We start from the raw sequence: 24,521 nt of genomic DNA on the forward strand, positions 1-24,521 counted from the left end.
TCGTCAACCGCAGCGGCGGACGTGCTCCGTCTACAGCCCGGTGATGGGCACGATACACATTCTGCATCCATCGATACAGATTCACCGCTGAGAGAGAGAGAGAGACACAGAGAGACACAGAGAGAGAGAGAGAGAGCGTGTGCGCTGAGGGGGAAATGCATTTTAGTGCAATAATTGGATTTTTTGAAGACTATATCGGTGATCTCCGAAATGTTAGAAACAGCATTAAAAAAAAAGCATTAAAGGCAAGACTTGAGAGCAGTGTCGTCTAATTGCACCGCCAATCACTCCACACCTTACATCAGTCTGAGTAACAGCACAATGTCAACCATCCAACGTCGAGCTATCTATAGAAACGGAGCTGCTTGATCACCATTTGTCAAGAAGCTACACTTTTGCACTGTGTGTGTGTGTGTGTGTGTGTGTGTGTGTGTGTGTGTGTGTGTGTGTGTGTGTGTGTGTGAGATGGGATGGGAGAGGGGTGGGGGGGGCAGTCGTGCGCGTAGAGCCCAGAAGAAGTAACGTTACTTCTTCTAAGCGTGGAATAGCGAAGATTAGACAGTTTCCACGGGTCAAACTCATATATTTGCCACAGTCGGCCTTTTCGATGCGTTATGGCAACAAGTGCCAATTCATGCAGGATCAATTCATCCCCAGACTGCTGCACACCCCGTAGTGACGCCCAAGAAGAGAGCTTTAACACGGTGGTGTCAGCTGCTTTTATTCTATCTCTTTTATTTTTTTTATATATATATATATATATATATTTTTTTGGATTGTTGGTGTTTCCTGTCACCCTTAACATTTTTTTTGTTTTTTTTTTTTTTTTTAAACCAACTCCACTCCTCCTCCCCCCCCCTCTTTCCACACAAACTGGGCTCCAGTGCAGGGCGTTCACCACGCAGCTTGGTTTCAGCACCGCGGACAGCTCCCGGTGCTGTTTCAGGACCACGGAGAGCGCTCTCCCTGGATCTGTGAGGCCGATGAGCAGGTGCCAATGCAATCGTCTCTGAACACCGGACTGATCATCCTCTGCTGCAAAGGCGGATCTACCTGATAAGAGGGGGGGGGGCTCACACGGGTTAAGGGGCCCGTGGATCTGACACAGCGAAACTGAATTAACTGGAGTGCGTTTAAGCCCTTACAGATACACAGTTAGTCATGATGGTTGATAAATAATCAAAACAGACAAAATGAAGTCGAATATGGGACAATGTAGGACACGTTTTAAGAAAAAGAGCAGTAGGGGATGTGACACTTCTTTTTTTCCCCCCTCACATATGACGCATGTGGTGAGGTAAGTGTGGCAGATGCCTACGTGTGCAGATGGTCCAGTCTGCTGGTCCCTATCCGCCCTGGGCTTAGCGGAACGCCCATGTACACGCATAGGCACCGCCGTCCAGATGTGGTCATGTGCTGGGCACGCCTTCCTCAATACACATCACAAAAAACCCTTTTTTTAAAACTTGTTCTTTACTGGAGCATGAAATTTCATGAAGTAGGCCTACACATTGAATGGATTTACACTCTCAGTTTAGGGTTTGATGCAGGATACCCCCCCTTTTTTTCTAGATTTGAGTCAAGAGTTCAATTCAGATGTTGATTTCTGGATTTATATTTTTTGGTCATTGTTTATGAAGAAGACCAAAAAATGTATTTATTTAGATATTTTTCTGTACTGATGATTGCTGCAGGTTGTTACATTTTTTTAGCATGTGTAAGGATATTCTCTGGAATATAACCCCTCAATTCGCACACTCCCTCCAATATAGAGGCGTATAGCAACGCATTACAGTTTATATAAGTACAAAATGAATTGCTCAAACTCAAAGAATTACTAAAACAACATCTATCAAGGTTTCTGAAAACTGTGAATTGACAAAATACAAGCCGTCTGACATGACGAAATTCAATAGTTTTTCTTGAATGTTACTACAAATAAAACAAAATACAATAGATCCCCATAGATCGAGTGGTAAAAAAAGAAAAAAGTTATGATGACAATGTCAACCTTCACACAGAACCTCAATTGTCTAATTTTTAAAGATGAACGTAAAAATTGTGATTACAAGAACTTGGTAGTAAAAAAACATTTTATTATACCGTGTTTGAAAAAAAATGAGACTAAGATTTGCAGGTAATTACTTTGTCATGATAAGGGGAGTGGCATAGAATGGCGTTTGGATAGAACAACAACCTGTATTCCCTGAATTCACACACACACACACACACACACACACACACACACACACACACACACACACACACACACACACACACACACACACACACACACACACACACACACACACACACACACACACACACACACACACACACACACACACACGGTGGCTGGCACGTGATGGTGTGCAGGGGTTGTGGAGATTGAAGATTTTATACTACCGTGTTTTCCTGTCGGGCAATTTGAATGAACTGAATAATCAGTATGTAGAAAGAAAAATTCAGACATATATGAGAAATTAGCTCATTAAATCCGTCACGTTTTCATTCCAATTGTAGCAGCTATTTCATCCCTGCGTGGGGTGTGGATGTTGTGGAATTGTGTACTTGTGGTTTAATTGCCTTAAGCAACCTTCAAGAGCTTTTATGTGGATTAGTGGTTCTATCATAGGCTCTGACATGGTAGAAGCCGATGAAGTTGAGTTTTGAAATATCTGCACTGAATGTCAGAGATGTATTGCTGCTGCTGTGGTTTCCTGAATGGAACTCTACACTTGAACAGCTGGAATTGTAAAATCAGTTTCAGTTTCAGTCCAGTTCTGTAGTGTGTTGTAGGTCTTTAGGGTAAAACTCAAGAGGTGGATGATGTAAAATCTTAAGTAGTGTGTTTCAGTTAATCAAGAATGAAGAGGTATTCATCTGTATTTCACCACAACAGTCAGATAATTTGATAAAACTGTTTCACATAACTAATGTGGTCTTCAATATCAGAAAAGAAAGTTGAATTTACGTTCCATCTGAGAAACCATATTCAAAGGAAGTTGTCGTTTGTAGATATCATCTCCTGAGTTCTTGAATTTTGCACGAATGAGCTTCTGAGATGTTGAGCCTGCTGTGTTCGTCATTACGATGAGAAGAGAATGGCAGCTTCTTTTAGTTCTTTTGGTGATTAAACAGGGGGAAGAGTGTGTGTGCTTCCTTCATTACAGGTGATTCTTAAGGCCTTGTACTGCTTCAGAACTGGATGAGCATGTATGTTTTCTGGTTGCAGATGGGGACAAAATATAATGTAATTATGACAAAGATTGTAAAACGAGAATAAAGGGATACTTCAATACAGGAGTGCCAAAAATTATCCAAAGAAATTCAGAAATTTGCTATTTGACTCCTGGATATAGTCGGTATCACTAACAAATCGTGTTTGAAGTGTAAATGTTAAATCTTTTTCTACCTGAATCAGCATGGAGAAACTGAACAGGTTACACATTGAAAGTCACACCACCAACAACAACTATACAATGTTTCAGTTAAATTCCAAACCGACTTTAAAATATACAAAACAGATTGCATTTGGAAACATTTGTCTTGTTTTGTCCTTTTCTGTAATAGGGCAAGGTATCCAGTGAGATTAACCTCTTTAAAATATCACAGCTTTAAAACAGCGGTTCGGTTGTACACCATGTTGCTGCTGAAGAAGTGAACGGACACTGGATTAACAAGGGTCTGGTGATGAACAAGATGGCCTGTTGGTGACGTTATGACCAAAATAAGACCTTCAGAACACTTTCATTTTATTTCGGTATCATACAATCACACCATACATGTGCTGGAGATCGTGTTTAGACACGGCAAGCAGGAAGCTCAACAGTAAAAAAAATCAACAGTATCATGTAATCCAGCCTGAAGCCCCAGTTTAACATCTGATGAAGACGATATGTGAATTCAATCAGTGTCCAACTCTGCTGGTGGCTAATTAACAACAAAAAAATGTAAACTGTAATTCTTGCAATGACGTCTTTAGTATTATTATTTCTAGCATGTCTTTCATTCAAATTTCATCCAGTGTTTGAATCTTATGTAGCAGTAAGGACGTCACATCCAATTCACAAATTCATCTCATTCAGTTATACCTGTAATACATCATAAATCCTGCTTAGATTTTTGTAGCTACACTTTAGTGGATGAGGCCTGTTGTGCGCTCTGTGGATGATGGAGGAATCACGTTTAACAGGAGACATAATTTAAGCTTTTCTGGACAGAAGAGTCAAAAAAAAAAAAAAAAAAAAAAAGATTCAGACCAAAGTGAGATGTGCGAGTTGGCAATTGATCTTACACGCTACCAAGTGTATTGAGTTTCCAAACACTACATGCTTTATGCATTTCTTGCGTGCGTCAGATGTGCTAATGGCTCCGTTTCTTCCTATAGATGCTGAGGAGTTCGCCACAACATAATGAAGTCACATTTTCTTGTCCTTTGTGGGTCTTTTTGCGGTCTGGGCTTGCTGTTCCTAAGGCAGTAGCCAGGAAGCCCTTACCCCAAAAAGTATCTGCACTGGATTCTGGCATCTGAACCAGGCGTCGCCCGTCTTTCTTCCCAGTGAGTATCTGTCACCTCTGCGGGTGTTTCAGAGGGAGGCCACCACACATATGAGGCATACACGAGGCGCTCTGAGGTCTTTAAAGCTTATGCACAATCTGAGAGTGTCAAGGATTGTCCAAAATGGCTTTTGATCAGTTGTGAAAAACAAAAGATGTGATTTTTAAATCAGGAAGTGTTTAAGATACAGGATATGGCAGAGCAGATGTCTTAATGTCTTACCCGAAGTGAGGAAAATCTGATGCACCTGTTCTGCAAAAGGTCTTATTGCAGCAAGAAATGATAGCAGCTATATTCACCCTGACCTCAGAAAGAAGAGTGTAAAGCTTTACTTCCTAAAGTTAACCCTTTTGTCAAAATATACATTTGGGAAAACATCTATATAATATACTTTTATATTTTTCAAACATGCAAAGACAGTATACATTCTCCACTATCATTAGGCTCCAGAAAAAGCCCTCTACTTTAAATACACAAAACAAACTGTCTTTCACAGAGAAATCCAGGTAAATCCATTCTTCATTCACCATATTACATATAAGTCCATACTAATACGTATAATAACACAGGACCAGGTCAAAGAAATGCAGATGAGTTATGCAGATGTGGATTTTGGAAGAAGGTTAAATTACTCAAAATGTCAACCAGATTCTTCTTATATTTTATACATGCATATGGCAAATTTTGATGTCATTGTGTTATATAATTTTACTATTTTTATGCCAAAACACTATGTCTTGCTTTACCAATGAATGTAAATCTTTCATGTTTCTTGTCGTCTCTCCTCATGCATTTGTGTTGTACATTTTTTGCATTTGTGTTGTCATGTGATGTCAAAATAACTGGATGTAAAGAATAGAGTCTTTTAACACCTCCAATAAATCAAAAGGAGTCATTGCTCTTAGTTCATCAATTTATGCAATATTTTTATTATATAGTATTATATTAACAGATGATATACTTATACATTATGTCACATATGTTATAGGAGTTTTTGTTTCATAAAAAAACCCCCACAAACTATCAATTTCAATGTATACACAGGCCAGACAATTATAGAATTACCTCGAGAAGCAACAGAAAAAAGGGATTCACACACTGAACAAACGAACTGAGGGGGAAATTAACATGTAGCTTGGAGCCTCTGACGCACTATGTGTTACGTAAACGTGATTATTTACCCAAACCCGTGAGCCTTCACAATGTGGCTTTTGTACGTCAAAGCCACTTCGCTTACACTAACCATATGACTTCATCGCTCAGGGACTGTTCACATGCATGAGCGTGTACTGTACATTTACAGTGCACACGTGTGTACATGTGACGTTCCTCGCAGCACAGTGGGCAAACACAATCAGGAGCATGTGTTACGTGAGATTATGCAGATGTGTAGCGTCCCTCATTACCTCATATTACGTGGTCATTGTTGTGAGCGGGACATTTTTCTCTTAAGTGTTATGTCTTGTTGAATAAAGATTTGAATAAAGTACATTAAATATTGTACTGTCTTGTTGTCAACATATTATAACCAATATAACCTTTCCTTTGGCAATTGATTTGGTACTTTATGTGTCTGCAGCACTACAGTAAGTGTGTATTTTTTGAACATACTTAATGCTGCAAAATACTTAATTATGCTAAAACAAAGGTTTCGTTCATGATTTGTCAGTGAAAAGAATAATAAATAAAGTAATTGGGAATTCCTTTTTTTCTGTTTTCAAGAAATGCTTCACAATAATTTCTCGGTGCACAAATAACAAGTAGAAATACACTACAGTTACTACTGGAGCAAACCAAAAAGTACAATGCACTGATTATTGATGCCTAAAAGGAAAACCTGCTGACTCTTCCTGCCTTGTGGGTGGCAGTATCACACGGAGTAACATGTTTTTTCCGGTAGACCGCGCCTCTGCATCCATTAATTGACCCTAACAAATCTCTTACTGACCTTCGGATTGGAGCCAGAGATTCCCAGTTAAAGCGCAGCCGTGGCACCCAATTTGTGTGTCACACTTCGCCCTGGGAAATAGGGCAGTGCCTCATCCATGTCATCAGATAGGGACGTGGGTTATAGTGGATGCACTTGTGCTCCTCTCCCACTTGTAATCGAGTCAATTAAATTGGTGACCGCAGGCGAAAAGACACTGGAAAGGGATGTTTTTTTGGGAGTCTCATATCACTGTACAATATCTATTTCAATAGCATGTCCTTTAATACAGAATACAATTAGGAAAAAGGAAGTCAATTTGTCGGGGATGGATTCAAATGTCCCTTTGCCATTAAATCGACAGGACTGATGATTTTAAGAATATTTCTAAAATAAAATTGAAGGCAAAATCAAACTGTCATGCCAGTCGCAATAAGATAAACACTGAATATTAATTAAAAGAGTAAAGAGGAGAATTGTTAAGAAGAAGAGAGTGAAGGAGAATAAATTCCAACAAACCATGGTGAGCGTTTGGCCAACGCTACAGGAAAATACGTGCTGATGTTCCATTGTGAGTCAAGGACATGAATAAGAAAGAGAGGAATGTCATGCGGTATTGAGACATACTCAACACAAACGGGCAAACTGCTCCTCAGTTGAATATCTTGGTGTGTATAGCTCTCCAGAGGATGTTTTGGGAACTGCAATCAAGAGGACGTTGTGCAGATCCATCAAGATAAACTGAGAAAACGGTTTAAAAAAAAAAAGTACAGAATCAAATTTAAAAGTGTTCCAGGAAAGTTTTCACAAGACCCAGCTGGACACAGAATGGGTCGAGCAGGTTTATTTAGATCTATTATGATATCTGTACTGGTAGTCTCCTCCCCATGACACATTTAGAACAAGGTTACGGTAAAAAGGGTTGAAACGTGAATAACAATTTAATGTCTTGTTTGGTGTATGCTATTCTTGGCTTTCTGCCTTTCCAAGATCTGCTAGATGTCTCGGTGTTTTTGTCAAACACTGCCAAGAATTTTGTTTCAACTCAATGGAGAAGGTAAATGTTTTTCCAGTCACACATGCTGCTGGAAGGACTGGCAACAATATTGTGTTTTCACTCAGCCTCCTGGAGATGACGCAGAAATCCAAAGGAATCTGGAATCATGGGGTAGTTTTGGAACCAACAGCGACGCGAGAGACATTTCTAGGCTACCCAAAAAGTTACAATTAACTTTCATGAACTGAAAACACACTGTGAAAGGGTTAAAGCTCTAAGATGAAAACACAGACGACTTCCAGACCAGGTACACACCGTGGTAACCACCTGTCAATGTCATAAAGAATACCCTGCTTTATGGACTATTTTCATTAGCGATTGAGACAATGAACCCGCGTTCACAAGTTCTCAATTTCTCATAGACTTCTATACAATCTGACTTTCTTTTTGAAACCCCCTGAATGCTATTTGAAAGAACGCAAGTGTAAGGCACTTCTGCATTGGCACTTATTATGGGGTGAAGAGTTAGTTTTTTATTAAATATTAGAAATATTTGCCAAATTTCATTGCATCCGTCCAGGTGTTTGTCTGAACCAAAGTGGTGGACAGAACTACTGGCCCACATTGCCATCCTTACAGCCATGACGCTAGGGTGGCTAATACAATGTGAGTAAAACTACTTTGGTTTGAAATATAATATAACAAAATATAAAATATATTTTAAATATAAGTTAAAAACGAAATTTGGTTGATTAAAAGGCATAAGTAAAACCATGCAAGACGTCTAACCCACCAGATACCATGACTGCAAAATATCTTATTGTAATGACTCATTGTATTTTATGAATTCTGCAGGATTCCAAGGAAATACATCGTCATTAAGTAAGCTTTAGATAAATCTGTCTGTGACATTTGATCGTGTGGGGAGTTTTATTTCTGTCAAACTGAGTCGGACCCGTGCCATGTCAGCTTCCTGGAATTGAAGCAGGACCTTCCAATGAATTTTCTCCTCCCCAGGTCTCACGCCACGTTGTTCCTCCGAGATAAAGGAGCGATGTCTCTGTGTGCAGTGGGCCCGACAGGATGGCCAATTTTATGATTCTCGCTCTCAGTTTAAAGGGGAGTCTGTACCCGGTAACAGTAAGGGACAAGAGCAGTGAGTTTGTGAAAAGAACAACGGGAATTAAATCAGTTAACTGGAATACTTCACTACTACTAATTACTTTTAATTGCCAACAAGTGCAGCTTAAGGACAGATTTCCTCCGTGACTCAAGGGTTCCACATACATAAGCGTGGTTTGGTATCGAGGAGGAACGCAAAAGAAGCACGTTTCATTGTGTTCTGACTGTGTTGACGACTGGAAAATATGGCTCATCGATTAAAGTGTCATAATCATGGAAGCGTAATGTATTTATTTGAGAAAAAAAAGTTTTTCTGAACTTATTAAGGTTACTATCTCATAATTCTGAAAAAGTTTTCAGAATTAACAAGATCATTATCTTAGAATTATGGGAAAAGTTAGTGTTTGCTTCCATGAAATCATATTCTAAAGAAAATGAGAGCTTCTCTTGGGATTTTAAATATATTCAAACAGCAGATTTCTTTTTTACCCCCCATGTAAAATTCATTCTTTAATAATAACGTTAATTCAGAAAAAAAAAGAGCGTCTCTTTTTTTCTATGAAAACGTTTCTCATAATTCTGATTAAACAATCTTGTAAATTCAGAAAAAAGGGCAGATTTTTATCCATGAACACTTTTCTTGTCATTGTAAGATATTACTGTTACTGAACTTTTTTCTCATGAAAACTTTTTGCATAAATTTGAGATAATTAACTTATTTTTTCTCAAGTGAATACATTTTGCATCCTAAAAAAGTCCTGGATGGGGCCCTACTCTTTGGCTCTCAACTGAATTAGTCAGGCCCAGTAATATAGCCATAGCACTGAGAAGCTGTGATGACACATTTAGCCTCACTTCTACAATTTCTCTTTGGCAACAACACACAAAAGGTCAGCCAAAGAAGTGTGAGTACATCAGGAGGAAATCATACACACATGTGAGGGCCTTTTCTGACATAGGCCTGCCACACGACACAGGCATGAAGCAGCCTCTTATTTAAAAGACACAGAGGAACATTCCTGCTATATGCAGCAAAATGGAAAATGCATTCTTTTTCACGCATACAGTAGTGAGACAGAATTTGAAAAACACATCCGGAAACCACCACAGTTTAAAAAACCGCGTGCCGTAATTATGTTTCTATTTTTGGACATCTTATTGCTGCTTTTGCGTCTGGTCAGTAGGAAACGTCATAGGAACCATGTTCCGGCAAAGACAGATAAATTCCCACTTCTTCTTTTCATGTATATCATTAAAACAATATCAATGCTATCACAGTCTTGTGTAAAGAAAATTCACGGAGGACTGTCAAAGACGAGAAGATGTCAAATGCGCATATCAATACAATTCACCTGTGTGTAAAATAGCATACACATATTTAACGATACTTTTCTTCTCTACCTTATCATTCATTTCTGTATTCGTACACATGAGTATTATTGGGTTTGCACAAGAGGATGCCAGTTCAAGCTACAATCTAGCTACACATTTTTCCAGTTCTTATAGTTAAGACAGGCTTACATCGGCCGACACGCACGCATCAAGTGAAATCATCTTACGGGAAAGCAACACTAAGAACACAGGATGTGTGCGAGTTCCAAGCGTCTGACTCAGAATGAAGTAATGAAGGATTGTTTATTTTAAAATGGCATTTACTTTGATTTTCCTCCATAAACCAGAGCACGTTAGTTAGTTGACCTGTAAAGGTCAGGCTCAGGTTTGAGTCGGGGGAGGAGAGAGAAGGGGGAATGGACCCGGGCAAGGCTCAAGTCCAGATCAGAGACTATTTAAAGGGGAGAAACCTGCAGAGAGGCACGTGTCCTCTCTCTGTCATTCAGTGTTACAGGAGCAAGGCCAGACAATGGAAAGACACAGGTAAGACTAACATATTATCTATATAGCAGACCATTATGAAGGAGACAGAAATAATGATTAAAAATGCCAAAATGCATTAGTTTGACTTGTATTATGATGTTCTTGTCGATAATATAAGTGATTTTTTTTTATTTTTTTAGGATGCACATCTTTCTGGCTCTTCTCTATGTCTCTCTTGTAGCGGCTCCTGGGAGCTCAAGTCTTCCAACAAATGGAGGATCCATCAGAAATTCCATACACAGCATAATAAACATTGCTCAGATAACACTGGTGCACATTAAGAAACTACAGACAAGGGTATGCCTATAATAATATGAACACAAGTTACCAGTTGTTGCACAGAGGAATCTAAAATCATATGTATCCTGCTTTATTCATTTAAAAAAAAAAAAAAAAAGATATGTTATCCGCCTGGTAATAACAAGCTTAGGGTAGGGTAAAACTAATCAAGTTCACATGTCCTTCTTTTCTTTAGATGCCGGTGTCTCAACAGATAGAAACCAAAACTCCTTCCATTCAGGGACTAACTAGTATCAGCCATGATCTTGGACTTTTGGATAATGATCTGCGGAGCCCTCTCACGGAGCTCTTCATCCAGATCCAGGCCGATGTCTCCAGCTTGGAGGGACGGGTGCGCTCCCTCGCGCTGACAATGGACTGTCCCATCGCGGCCAGACCCGGAAGAGAGCCCAGCGACAATTTGTTCCCCGACAGTCAACATCACCTGACTCTGACCAAGGCGCAGCACTACCTGGAGGAGTTTCTCCTCCACAAGGACAAACTCAAGGTCTGCTGAGAAATCCACACTAATAGCACAAGTATGATAAGCCTTTCCATAAAGCAAATATAAAGTCAGCAGGTTATTTGCAAAAAAATAGCTCAGTGTAATCAACAATGTAATTTGTCTTTGCATATACTATTTTACTTTTATATTTCTGCAAAAATGCTCTTCCTTTGGTTTGCTAAACATTTTGCATGTAATGCAAGTAGCTCTTGACTTGCATATTTATGTATGACAAAGGTTATAAAGTTTGAAAAAGATTGGAACTGTAGCTTTATTGTGTATCATTTTTGCAGGGGGTATTTTGATTACGTAATGGAGCAGAAACATTGAGCCTGGCCTACGGTTGCTAGGAAGTGACAATGTTTAGCTGAAATGTCATTTGTTAAGTCCCACTTTGCTATAAAGACAAATATATGTTACATCCTGACTTTCATACACTGTTCCTCATCATTTCTTAAGAAGACAATGAATAAGAAATTACGCAAATTATACAAATTTAGTTTCCTACAGAGGTCATTTGTCAAAAGCGCAAGAATGTGTCAGTAACAGCTGAACTCTGACTCACATAAGATCTCACCAATACCAACGTCATCATGCAGTGCGGCTTTGTGACACACACACACACACACACACACACACACACACACACACACAGCTGTAAAGTATTACAGTACACTAATCACCTCATTCATCACACATTAGATCTACAAAAGCAACTAGTGAAGAGCAGGGAGTGCTCACAGCTGCATTTTATGCTTTAGCGAAGACACGAGGATTGATTTTATATTTATGCTCACATTCATCACGCACTGATTGACGTTACAATGAAGGGAAAATAATTCAATTCGGGATGAATTTAGAAAGAAGCGTCTGTGCGAAAGATGGTCAGTCACTGCTGTACATTCCACATATGGGGATGTAAAAAAAAAAAAAAACTAGTATTGGTAATATGCACTCAGCAAACTCACCATTTAGAACAGGGGTAGCAATACAATCACACTGTAGAGTACACACAGTAGGCGATCTGTTTAAATAAGCACAAATCCATGACCAAACAAGAATAAAGTTTGATTATTTACAAGTCTTATAATGAGTATGATTCTGAAATGAGTCATTCTGCACTATGAGTACTCTTGCTTTTGTTACTTATTAAGTCATTTTTGAATACTTTTGGACTTTCACTTTTAACAGTGTTTTCAAACTGCAGTATTGCTTCTCTTACTTAAGTAAAAATGTACATTTGTAAGACAACTCAATTTAAAACAGAACTGACTGTTTTGTGTGGTCTCAGATTTAATCGCAGTACATAATTTGGCCAGCAGGTGTCGCTGTTTTCTACTAGCATTAAATGCATCGAAACAGTTTTGTCAACTGAACTGCGTCACAGTGCGTCAGAAAGCAGTTTCCCTGCAACATTTAAAGTTTACTAGTGTGCACTTTCGTAACATAAGCCCAGTCACTCACCTTTCTTCTAACCTCCTGGCAGTGTCGGCCATGTTTTGCTCCACCTGCTTTAAAATCAACTTTTTTTTTTTAATACCCAGTTCAGATAATGGAGACTCACCTGAGGTTTCCTGACATGCTCCTGTGACGTCAGCTCTGCATGCCCATGATGAACACCCATATATTAACAGCACCCGAGTTTCTCCCTCTCATTTCTGCTTTTTAGCTGCCCGACATTATGCCTGTTCAAAAGTGCTTGTGGCCTAACCTGTTATCTTTAGAATTCCACGGTTCACCCTCACCAACAAACAAATCCCATCATGCACTATGGGAATCTATGCGGGTTTTATATGAACGTATTGTTGCTTCTCTGCTGAAATAAATACAGGAAACAAAAAAAAATAAGACAATGAAATTCACATTAGAGCTCTAAACATTTTATTCCACATATTGTGCAAAAACAGATCTGGTTTCCAGGTGCAAACAACCAGATCTGGTATTAAGGTGCAACAACAATTCATTAAAGAACACTTCCTGTGCAATGAAAGCACCACGTGACCCCACAGTAATCAATGAAATAGTGCATATCACTTTAAATGTAACATTTGTTGAAATCAAAAACAACAACAATCAAACAATTGAGGATGCTTAAAAAGGAGAGACAAAACATCTTTTGTTTAAATGACACCATTAATCATGCTACAGATGCAAGATAAAAAGATTCCAGTAAATTATCTCTGAAATCATAAAGCGTCATGCAAAAAAAAAAAAAAAAAAAGTAAAACGAAACATTCACTCCCCGAACGGTTTAAATATTTGCTTTGAGGGAGGAAATGGGAAGGGAGTTCAAGAATTTTTCCAGTGTAGAGAGGTATTCTTCCGGGTGGCATCGCAAGTGGGCGGCATGTTTCGACTCCTTCCACTTCTTGCTCTCCACAGTCACGCCCCTCTTCCTCCAGTGGTCGATCAACTTCCCCACGTCAGCCGGGTTGCACAGGGCGTCGTTTTCACTGAAGAAGAAGAGGGCTGGTGTGGTTATTGGGCTGTTGTGGAAAACCTGGATGCCGTTGTTGTAGAAGTCTGCTGTGTGTGATTTGAAGAGCCAGAAGTAAAGCATTGCGGCGTTTTTGACAAAGCTCTCAATCCGGGGAAACAGAGTCTTGCCAAGACCTGAATAACAACAAGAGAAAGAAAATAATCAAAAGGGTTAATATTTCATAATTAAGTGTACAATTACATATGTACATACACAAAACATGTATAGGGCTTAATGTCAATTCTTTACGGGTGCCGACAGAAATGTGTCTTGCCACTCCTACGTTAACGGGTGTCATTTTCCTATAATTTCTAAATCAGATTTATGGATGTTTATTAGTGATGGACATCAGAGGTACTGATGTTCTTTAACCAAATATGCAGATGTTTTGATGTATCATTTAAGATGTTTTTCATGAAAAAAGCCAAACATTACATAGTTCCAGTTTCTTAACTGAGAGAATCGGCTGCTTTAAACATCTGTGGGTTTTGGACTGTTGGTAGAATAAAGCTTAATATTTGTATCACCTTGGTATCTGTTCAACGGTAATGGGTACTTTTCACTGTTTTGTAGATCAAAAGATGAAATCGAGTAAATAATCAGCAGATAAACTTGAATGAAAATTGTAAGGTGCAGCTTTAGTCAATTACTTAACAGCAATGTTGCTCATTGAATAAGAAATCTTATCATTAATTGAGCAAAAATGTCACAGTTCTGGCTTCTTAAGCTTTGGCATTTGCTACCTTTAGTTTCTTTATATTATAATAAATTCAATATATTTGGGTTTTGGACTGTGTTTTTTATTCTTCTTCAAACATTGCCTTGGTGTCTGGGAAACAGTGATGGGAATTTTACACCATTTTGGGTTACTTTTGGGGCTAAATTATGCTGGAAAAAGCCTTAGATAAATATGAACTGTATAAACCGTTTGCAACCACTAGCTGGGTTAGAAACAAGCTGCCACAAATAGTTCCTGGACCCCTGACTTGAGCAGTGTGTCAGCTGGCTAATGTATTTAAAGACATTGAAACACATCCAACACCAGAGGTAACCTGAGGTGAATCAAACTCGCTCACCTATCGCCATGTGCTCCAGAGAGCCAACCACCAAGCTGTCATAGATGTGCCCCTTCACCCTCTGGGCCAGGTCTGTGTGTTGTTTCCCTCTTTGAGCAATGTGGGTGAGTGTCTGGGTGAAAGTGAAGCCTCCGATGGAAGAGGCGTGGACCAGCACCGCCCTTCCGGAGAACTGAGGCTGCTCCAGGACCTTCAACACCTCCAACCCGTAGTCGAGCCCCCATCGAGGCCACAGGAAGTGCATTACTTTGCTCTGGACCAGGAGGACGTCCATGCCCCGGTCCAGGTAGAGGTCCCTGTACTTGCCCATCCCCGCTGGCTGGGCGCCGAGCCAGGAGAAGAAAAGAAGAAGAGGACGCGAAGAGAGTGGACAGTCTGATTGGTTTTGGGGGGAGGGGTGTGGGGGGGAGGGTGAATCTGAGAGCAAAGGAGAGGAGGAAGGATCTGCAGAGGAGGAGGAAGGATCTGCAGAGGAGTCGTCGTCGCTGAGGGGGGGTGGGGGGGAGGGGTGGCAAAGAGCAGTGGAGGTTTGATGGTCTTTGGCAGCACATGAAGCCCGTTCCCCTGACCCCGAGCACGGAGTGTAATAATAAGTTATGCCGTCGCTGATCCTCGTGGCTATGAACCTCGCTCCAGTGACTTGTTCAGACATGGTTGTTTCACTCCTGAAGAGACTGGAACAAATTACAAACCACAGTCATTCCCACAGTCTGAGAGAAAAGATAGAGAAATATACACGTTTCTGCTGAGACTCTGAAAAATGAAAGGCTGGGTAGTGCAGTTTTTTTTTAGATGTTAAAAAAAACATTTTAAACATTTAAATACCATTGCCAATATTACTCCCAATATCGTGCACAATATTACTTTGCTGTTTAAATTTCTACATTTTACTGTTGTTTTTTAATCTGAGGTTGTTGTTATTTAAATTTACATTATATTTACTTACTCTTAATGCTATTCTATTTTGCACTGGTGTCAGTATTACTTCTTATACTCTTTAATGCTTACATTCACACTTTTACTCTATTGTTTTTTTCCTTCAATCTTTCTAGACCTAATATATATATATATATATTCATTTTTTTACTTTATGAACAATTACTCTTAATGCTATTCTATTTTGCACTGGTGTCATATTACTTCTTATACTCTTTAATGCTTATGTTCACACTTTTACTCTATGTTTTTTTTTCTTATTCTTCATTGATCAATCTTTCTAATTTTCTTTTTAGACCTAATATATATATATATATATATATTTTTTTTACTTTACCAATGAACATTTATTCTACATACAAACAATTAAATAGATTTCTTGTTGCCATCCAAGCCTTGATCTGTGTGACGCGTGTCCTAAATTGGGGGAGGTCCTGCATCCATGATAAATTCCATGGTTTCCATCTTGTGCTGGATAAAAAAAAAAAAAAAAAGGGGAGGGAGGGAGAGAGAAAAACTAATCTCCCAGAAATGAAGCTGGGCAGTGCATTGATCCAGTACGCGTCCCTTTCATCTGCGCACATATAGTGCCACAGGTGCAACATGAAGAGTAAATTGTCTTGCTGACTGAAAAACGCGCACTTAAACGCATCGGCGGATGTATTTCAGTATGAGTCTACTTTTATTTTTTTAAGCACTCATGCAAGTTGTGCATGACATCACATAGGACATATCACATGACAGCGTTACCCGGTGGAGAGCAGCAGATTCCCCATTCTGTGGAGCCGGGATGTGCGGATGGACAGCCCTGGTTAAAAGTCAGATTATCCTGCTGCGGTGGTGCCGGTGTGTTGTGCCGAAGTCTGCTCCCCAGTCATACAGTGTCTCCAGTCCGTTCAGAGGGAGAGCGCCCCCACTCGGTGGTTTGTGGTGGTTCTGGGTTCATTCTGTTTAGTTAAAGGGGGGGAGGAGAGAGATAGTGAATGCATACCAGTGTTGGAGAGGTGCTGACAAGCAGTCCAGAAAGCTAAATGCATTATCAGTCAGCCTGACCATGTCCTCAGTAAAGAATTTAAACTAATGCCTTCAGGGCGGCGCTACTGTTCAATCAGGACAAGAACAATGAGGTACTCCCACTCTTTTATCCCTGCAACCATCAGGTTACTAAATGATGACAAAAGTCAGGAGTAGGTGGAGAGCACACCAGTGTTGCTGGGTGTTTCCGGGGGCAGGGTGGTTGTTACTGACGGGTTGAAATGAATTGTGAGTTAAATGTGTGTGTTGGACTGCCTTTGATATATGTTTTTGTCTATCTCCTATTGCTATTTATTGTATTTATTTTATTAAGTAATTTATTATGTGAGACGGGAAACTGTGAACGAAATTGCCCATTTTGGGATAAATAAAGTTTTTCTAATCTAATCTAATCTAGACCAATATGCAAAATGTATTTAATAATGATTAGTTTTTAGTTTAGTTTAGTTTATTTGCACAATTGAAAAACATTTTTTTTTAAAACATAACATTGATAAATGATATTACAGTGCAGGAAGTAATATTGTATTCGTATTAGTTTGTTGCACTTATTGTATTCGTATTAGTTTGTTGCACTTATTGTATTCGTATTAGTTTGTTGCACTTATTGTATTTATTAGTTTGTAGCACTTATTGTATTTGTATTAGTTTGTTGCACTTATTGTATTCGTAGTAGTTTGTAGCACTTACTATATTCGTATTAGTTTGTTGCACTTATTGTATTCGTAGTAATTTGCTTCTGCACTATACTTTTGCTCTGGTTTATGCTTTTAGATGCTTGTTTAAGAAAGGAGATGCACTTATGACTTCTGGTGACTAGTAGTTCTCTTGAATACCTATGTTGAATACACTTCCTGTAAGTCGCTTTGGATAAAAGCGTCTGCTAAATGACTGTAATGTAATGTAATGTAATGGAAGAGGCAGAAATTTGCCTCCACCTATATGGAGGCAAATTTAAAACATATATATATATACAGTATATAATATTTAAAACAAAACCGCAATACTATATATATATACGAATACAAAAAGAAAATACATATGATATGAAATACTATTGAAAAAGCAATTTTACAAGATATGATTTATAATAACAATACATTATAAACAACAAGAAAACAAAGAAAAAAATGCAATGACATGTCCGTCTTCTTCAGGGTAGAGATGTACAGAAGCTCCACAGGACTTAAATATGGATAGGACACAGGTGTTTTCAGTCCTTACAGTCTATGGTTCAATCATATAATAAATAACATAACTGCCTCACTCTTCGGTTATTAAAAAATTACATTTGAAGGAATGATTTGATCAAGAAAAGCTCAGGTTGTACAGTCAACAATAAATACTATACATACAAAAAACAAAGAGTATAGAATGCAGCTTATAATGACACTGAGCATTAAGAGATATATCATAAATATCATTTTAGGAAAAAATTGATTTCCTCAGGTTCCATTTAGGTTCCTATAAAGGAGACCTATTGCTAGACAGAATAATCTCAGGTAGATTTCATTTAACACATTAAGAATATGAGTTATATATTAGAAAAAATATTGGAGAAATACTATAGACATATATTAGAAAAAACATGTCGGCACATCAGGAAAAGTAGTCCCTCTAGGAATAACTTATTCAATTTTGCATTTATGTCATTTTTGCATTTTTGTCATTTTTGCATAAATATCCAGTTATTCATTCATTCATTCATTCATTCATTCAGGGTCAGAGAGAGGATGACAACTGTCAGCTCTGTTAGGAGGAAACACACATCGACAAGGAAACATAATCCGGCACTACACTGCCAATGTAGCAACTTCTTCTTCGTGTTCTTTCTCTGATGTGTTGTTTTTATTGGCGGTGGGCAAACAACGAAATGGTACATTACCGCCCCCATCTGGTGTACTGTGGAACAGCACAGTTCATTTAAGCCGCTTACAAAAAATAAAATAATAATAATAATAATAATAATAATAGTTATTTATTATAATATATAATAATTATTATTACTATCATTATTATTTTATATATGTAAAAAATTATAAATTAATACAAAATAGTTTCCCACCTTTCTTTCAATCTATGCTTAATTACACTCCTCTTTTTTTTTTTACTAAAGTTAATCAATGTGGTGCTTTCTTCTTGCTTATAGTACTAATTCTTTCCTTTGTTTCCAATATATACTGGTAGGCTACCCATAGAAACAACCCACTCATTTGAATTTTGTATCATATCTGCTATAATGCTATCATAATATATCTCAAACAGCAGGTTCGTCCATTAATTAAAGTCTTCTACAAGGAGCGTAAAACTGTAAAAACAGTTTTGCGTCTTTTGTCCATCAAGTTCTTTAAATTCCACATCTGTCACTTTCCCCAAAACATAGTGAGTTAAATGATATGGTGATGTATTTAATACACCCTATTGCAGCTTGAACTGAGCTTATGTCTGGGTCTGTTAGACTATTTATAGTTCAAAGGATATTTCCATGACGATAATGTAATAATGTCGTGTTAACTGCCACTTCATCTAAATACGGATACAAAAAAGGTCATGGCGTAGGCCTATATTTGTTCTGACCTACTGATCAAATAACTGCAATACATGTCAGTGTCACAAGATGGAGCCAAACTAACACAGAAACAAGAGTACTGTACTACTTAAGGATGTAGAGCCTTTTGATGAATGTGTATAATAAAACATATTGATTACTTTGTAGAAGTGTCGGCCTGTCATTTCTATGAATTTCTGAGGATTTAATGTCTTTCAAAGTGACTTGGGCCTCATGGTGTTCATAATTCTAAATTTGAATCAACGCTGAGATAAAATGTTATTAATTTGATAAAGTGATTTTGCAAAATGTAATACATTCCAGCAATTCATTATTCTTCATTTTTTTGTAATCATAATGATTTTTTCAGCTGCCCACTTTCCTCAAACTGCTCAGATTCATCTAAGCTGTGAAACTGCAAACCATTTCCAGAAAATTGAATCCCTTCGAAACTACCTTTGTGACATTCAAACATGGATGTCTCAGAATATCCTCCAAATTAATTAAGAAATACGCCTTTATCCACTGTTGGAAGAAGTATTCAGATTATGCCAGAAAAAGTAGATGTACCACAATTTAAAAGATACAAGTATTGCATTCAAAACCTTACAAATGCAGTGGAGTATAAAGTACCTATGTTCTTCTGAAATGTAGTGAAGTAGAAGTATGAATTAAAATACTCAAGTACCTCAAAATTTTACTCAAATACAATGCGTGAGTAAATGTATTCAGTTAGACCTTGTCCAAATAGCTTTCTTTTAATTAATTAATTAATTTTGGTCTTACTTAGTTTTAACTGATGTCATTTTTTCATTTGTCTTATTGTAAAGCACATAACTGCATTTTTGAAAAAGTAATATATAAATAAAGTTGCTAACATAATTATATGTTGTATTGCCTTGTCTTCTTCCATTTCAGTTATTCATTTCAAACTTGCCATTTCATCTTGAGAAGCTAACCGCAAAAATCTGATGTTTACAGTTGTTTTAAGATCATTTCAACCAAGAAATTCCACTCTAGCTGCTGGAAACATCCTGATGTGTCACGTTGTCTACATTTAGACGGCTCAGAGGGAACATGAGACATCCTCCACCAAACCAGTAGAAAAGGCACAGAAACAAATTTCCCCGCTGCGGGACTAATAAAGGATTATCTTATCTTATCTTATCTTATCTTAGAAACACAGGGCACATCAACCTGCTTCAAGAGTGTTTACTTATGTTCTCCCTGAGTTTTCCTATAAACCATCTAACCTCAAGTTTTCCCCTTTGAATTCCCCTTAAGTAGCTTTAATATAGAAATAAACAACTGTCCAACAGCATCACACATGTATCATCTTGTTCCATCTCTTCATTGAATCTACAGTGTTTACTGAGTAAGATATTTGAACCCGCTTGGTTTCATGGCTGCATTATTCCATCAACTGTAATTACTCTCAATGTATCATTTTAAAAACACTCCTAATGTGTTTAATGTGACTTTAAAATTTGAGATTGCTAATGGATAAAAAAAAAAGTTTTGTGGGTTTGAACTAAGCTTGGCTGCACAGCACACGTTTACAAATTGATGTTATTTGCAGTAGGCCTTCATGTATGTTAGCTTTTTTTTCATGACTCTCAAAATGACAGTCCTGGCATCGCCGTCAGTTCATCTCAGCACTTCTTGCTGTGGATGTGACCCGCGGTTGTCATGACAGTGTTATGTGTAGGTGACTGTAAAATGGCTGTCGCAGTTGTGATCGGTTCTTTCCATTCTTTTACATACAGGCAGCAGAGGCAGTTTTAGGTCATCGCATTCACTCACTTTCTTTTTTTTTTTCTCTTTTTCTCCAGGTCTACTTTCCACAGTCATTTTCACCTTCCCCCACCGACACACACACACACACACACACACACACACACACACACACACACACACACACACACACACACACACACACACACACACACACACACACACACACACACACGCATGACCTTTTATTTTCCAGCAGGTTACTTCTGTTTGGACCTTTAGTTTGATTGCAGTTAGTATTAGAAATCATTTTTCGGCTCACAAATATCATATGTAAATATAATATCCTTGTTTCAGAAACCTTTATTTGCCTTTAACTTGATTTTGAAAACCTTGCAAGCTGTTCTCCAATAAAAAAAAAAAAAAAAACTGTTGAATTGAAACACCTTATCCAGCTTTCAGATCTGGTCTGCCAGAGCCTCCTCAACCCGAAATAATGTCAAACTTAACAATGACGATCTATTGCTAACTGCTCCACTCACCAGCTACTCACTAACTTTGTCAAAACAATAAGCTAAAAGACACTAAAACACTCCAAAGAGCTGAGGGTAAACGGCAGAGTCAAGTGAGCCCCCTTTACATTAACAAATTTCATCAATTGTTGATATAAAAAAATATGCATTAGTCCAGCTTTAATCTCAAATGTTTGGCTAACAGTTTCGTTTTGTGTGCAAACCTGTGCGTGTGTGCGACAGATAAAGCGTGAGATTTTCTTTGCCTGGCTCAGCATGATCACTTTCAGACTCAGTCAGGCAGAAAAATGTTTTAAGTCCCACAAAAACATAACCCTCAACCCCTCAGCACTAGCTGCTCTTCTCTACCATACATCCCCATCCTACGTCAACCTCTTTAACAGCCCCCCTTATTCCTGCTGACTCTCTAAACATTCCCCTCATCAAAACTCTCTCTCTCCCAGGGAAAGAAAGCCACCATCACTCTCTTCTGTCCCACCGCTGTAAAGCTCCAAGGCCTTCTCGCCCGTCTTCCCCCCTCTCTGCACCTCAGACCACCCCCGTGTTGCTGCCGCTCAAATCCCCGGACTTTCCTTTTTTTTGCATTGTTTCACTGTGGCCCCTATTGTCAAAGCAAAAAGAGAAAGTTTGGGAGGGAGGGGAGGGGGGGGAGGCAGACAGGAACCCGAGGGGAGGGGAGGGGGAGAATGAGTCCTCTCTGTTCTCTGGGCAGGAGGGGTCCACCCACATCAGGGTGTGGAAAATCCGTCGCAGCTTCCTGCTTTTTTTTCCTCCTAGTTTTTCCCTTTCACTCCACTCACTCATCTCTGTCAGATTTCCTCCTGGCATCATGTGCCTTCCTCACTCTTCATGCATAGGATGAGATTACACCAAGCATGGCTGTGTTAAAACACACGCACGCACACACACACACACACACACACACACACACACACACACACACACACACACACACACACACACACACACACACACACACACAATATGTCCTTTTTTTACTTGAGTTGGTAGGAGCAGGTGGCAACAACCCAAAATTGAAGCTAAAGCATTGGTGGGAAATTAAACATTAACTAACTGCAGGAAACATACAGAAATCTGCAGTTTTATGCTTACTCGTGCTCGGAAGGTGAAGCAAATCTTCTTAGAACCAAGAGCAAAGCAGTCTGGAGTTGTGCTTTTATACATCAACATTTTCATGTGCTCTTCATCAATGATGTCAACATCTGATGTTCCTGGTAAAGGGCTCAACTCCAACATGTTCAGCTTTAGTCTAAATAGTGAAATCATTCTGCAAATGAAAACTGTAAACTTAAGCTAATTATGAGTCCGTCTGATTTTTTGTTACGATCCCTGATTTGCTAGTAACTGTACATTGTGAATCTTGATGCATTCATTTTGAGCCACGTGTCTGGCCAATCGGTGGATATAAGCCCAACATTCACACTCCTTTTAGCTGTAGTTTGGTCTCCACCATCTCCTTTAGCTCTGTAGATGCTAATTTTGCCTCCCGTTTGATGCGGAGCAGGTAATGTTCATCGAGATAGAGCTTTTTTTTTACTAAAACACATGGTTACTTAATCCATTGTTGATATAAAAGTATTGATTGCAGCAGATTTAATCATTGTAGGTATCATTTCCCCCACAAAACAAGGAAGCAGCGTTAAGGCTGACACAACCTTTAGCATGTTCATCGACCATTTCTTTATCTCTCTGCCATGCTTTCCATCAATCTTCCCCTATCCATCCTTTACCCTCCTCCATGTGAAGGCTGCGATTTGCATTCCTAACATGCTTAGAGGCTGTTGACACCTGTCGTCTGAGGGAGGCGCTTTTTCTTTTTTTTTATCCCATCAATCTTCCTCATTGTTATGGAGACCACGTGACATCCCCAGCAGGTCCATGTAGCTGATGTATTAAACATACAGTCATTGATTACTGATGACTAGCCCTCATCTGACTGGACCCACATGAACCAAAACCCCATCTAAAAACTCTAGCTGTCATTTTGTGTTTTGAACAATCTGCTATATTGTTAATTTAGGTGTTGCACCATGAGCATGGAGAATACTGGTTTCTGATTGGTTGGCAGGCTTCAGGTAAAATTAGGCAAATGCCTGCACTCTGAGTACATAACAGTTTGAAGTGGATAAATACATACAAACTGCCACCGCCAGCTGATGAACTGCCTCACGTTAGGCCTAAATGCATCTTTAAATTGAGTTCTCATATTCACTCTTCATGCACCATAAAAGGCACCTGAAAAAGGATTTAGCAAAGTGATGATGGCTCATTATTTATCCCAGAGGCCATTCCCTGTATCTCTCAAGGAAATGCAGATGATTTGTCCACCAAGGTCATCTCTGATCCTCATCTAACTGCCGTAATCAACCGGATCAAAACTGCAGGGAACAGTCTGAGAACACATTCATGAAAAACACACCAGAACTTACCCACACACACACACACACACACACACACACACACACACACACACACACACACACACACACACACACACACACACACACACACACACACACACACACTCTTCGTCAAGCTTAAAGTACACATGCAAAGAGGAGTGAGACTTGAAACACACACATATGTATTGGATTTCTCTCCCAGTCAGAATGTCTTCATAGATTTGTTAAAGGTTGCATTTACATGGTGACTGCTGCAGTTCGATATAAAGACCTTGATTAATAACACGCCTCAGTCTGTTTTTACTTACAGTGAATTATTGTTGTGTAAAACGTGAAACATCATTCATAAATATTCCTAAATGTTAACATCTGGCGGCAGAAAGGCATGCGGCTACACTCTGCATACAGACACACATACACACAAAGACATGTTTTCCATAATGAAGGCAAATGCTAAATAATACTTTAGCTAAAGTTTTTGGGATAGTTGG

At 38.8% G+C, this 24,521-nt stretch overlaps 2 protein-coding genes across 3 annotated transcripts; one reads left to right on the forward strand and one right to left on the reverse strand.

Annotated features, from left to right (window-relative positions):
- The first annotated feature begins 10,623 nt into the window (after positions 1-10,623).
- On the forward strand, positions 10,624-11,278 carry LOC129112765 (leptin-B-like). Its single transcript, XM_054624985.1, has 2 exons — positions 10,624-10,779; positions 10,958-11,278. Exons 1-2 carry the CDS (start codon positions 10,624-10,626, stop codon positions 11,276-11,278), a joined length of 477 nt encoding a protein of 158 aa, XP_054480960.1.
- A 2,234-nt stretch (positions 11,279-13,512) lies between these two features.
- Positions 13,513-16,668, reverse strand: LOC129112727 (uncharacterized). Of its 2 annotated transcripts, none has more exons than XM_054624943.1 (3): positions 16,508-16,668; positions 14,822-15,495; positions 13,513-13,879 (listed from the first exon to the last, which is right to left on the reverse strand). In XM_054624943.1, the coding sequence occupies exons 1-3, from the start codon at positions 16,531-16,533 to the stop codon at positions 13,518-13,520; spliced, it is 1,062 nt and encodes a 353-aa protein (XP_054480918.1). In that variant the 5' UTR covers positions 16,534-16,668; the 3' UTR covers positions 13,513-13,517. The 2 variants fall into 2 exon arrangements, with proteins under 2 accessions (XP_054480918.1, XP_054480916.1); XM_054624941.1 differs by lacking the exon at positions 16,508-16,668 and adding an exon at positions 16,118-16,222.
- Between the last annotated feature and the right edge of the window lie 7,853 nt (positions 16,669-24,521).

The sequence above is a fragment of the Anoplopoma fimbria genome, chromosome 23, assembly GCF_027596085.1.
Source record: "Anoplopoma fimbria isolate UVic2021 breed Golden Eagle Sablefish chromosome 23, Afim_UVic_2022, whole genome shotgun sequence".
Classification (NCBI taxonomy): domain Eukaryota; kingdom Metazoa; phylum Chordata; class Actinopteri; order Perciformes; family Anoplopomatidae; genus Anoplopoma; species Anoplopoma fimbria.

Coding starts and splice junctions, on each gene's coding strand:
- LOC129112765 (XM_054624985.1), top strand. CDS start 10,624: ATGCACATCTTTCTGGCTCTTCTCTATGTCTCTCTTGTAGCGGCTCCT. Junction 10,780..10,957: donor TTAAGAAACTACAGACAAGG/GTATGCCTATAA, acceptor TCTTTTCTTTAG/ATGCCGGTGTCTCAACAGAT.
- LOC129112727 (XM_054624941.1), bottom strand. CDS start 16,197: ATGCAGGACCTCCCCCAATTTAGGACACGCGTCACACAGATCAAGGCT. Junction 15,496..16,117: donor AGAAATCTATTTAATTGTTT/GTATGTAGAATA, acceptor AATTTGTTCCAG/TCTCTTCAGGAGTGAAACAA. Junction 13,880..14,821: donor TCTGGAGCACATGGCGATAG/GTGAGCGAGTTT, acceptor GTTGTTATTCAG/GTCTTGGCAAGACTCTGTTT.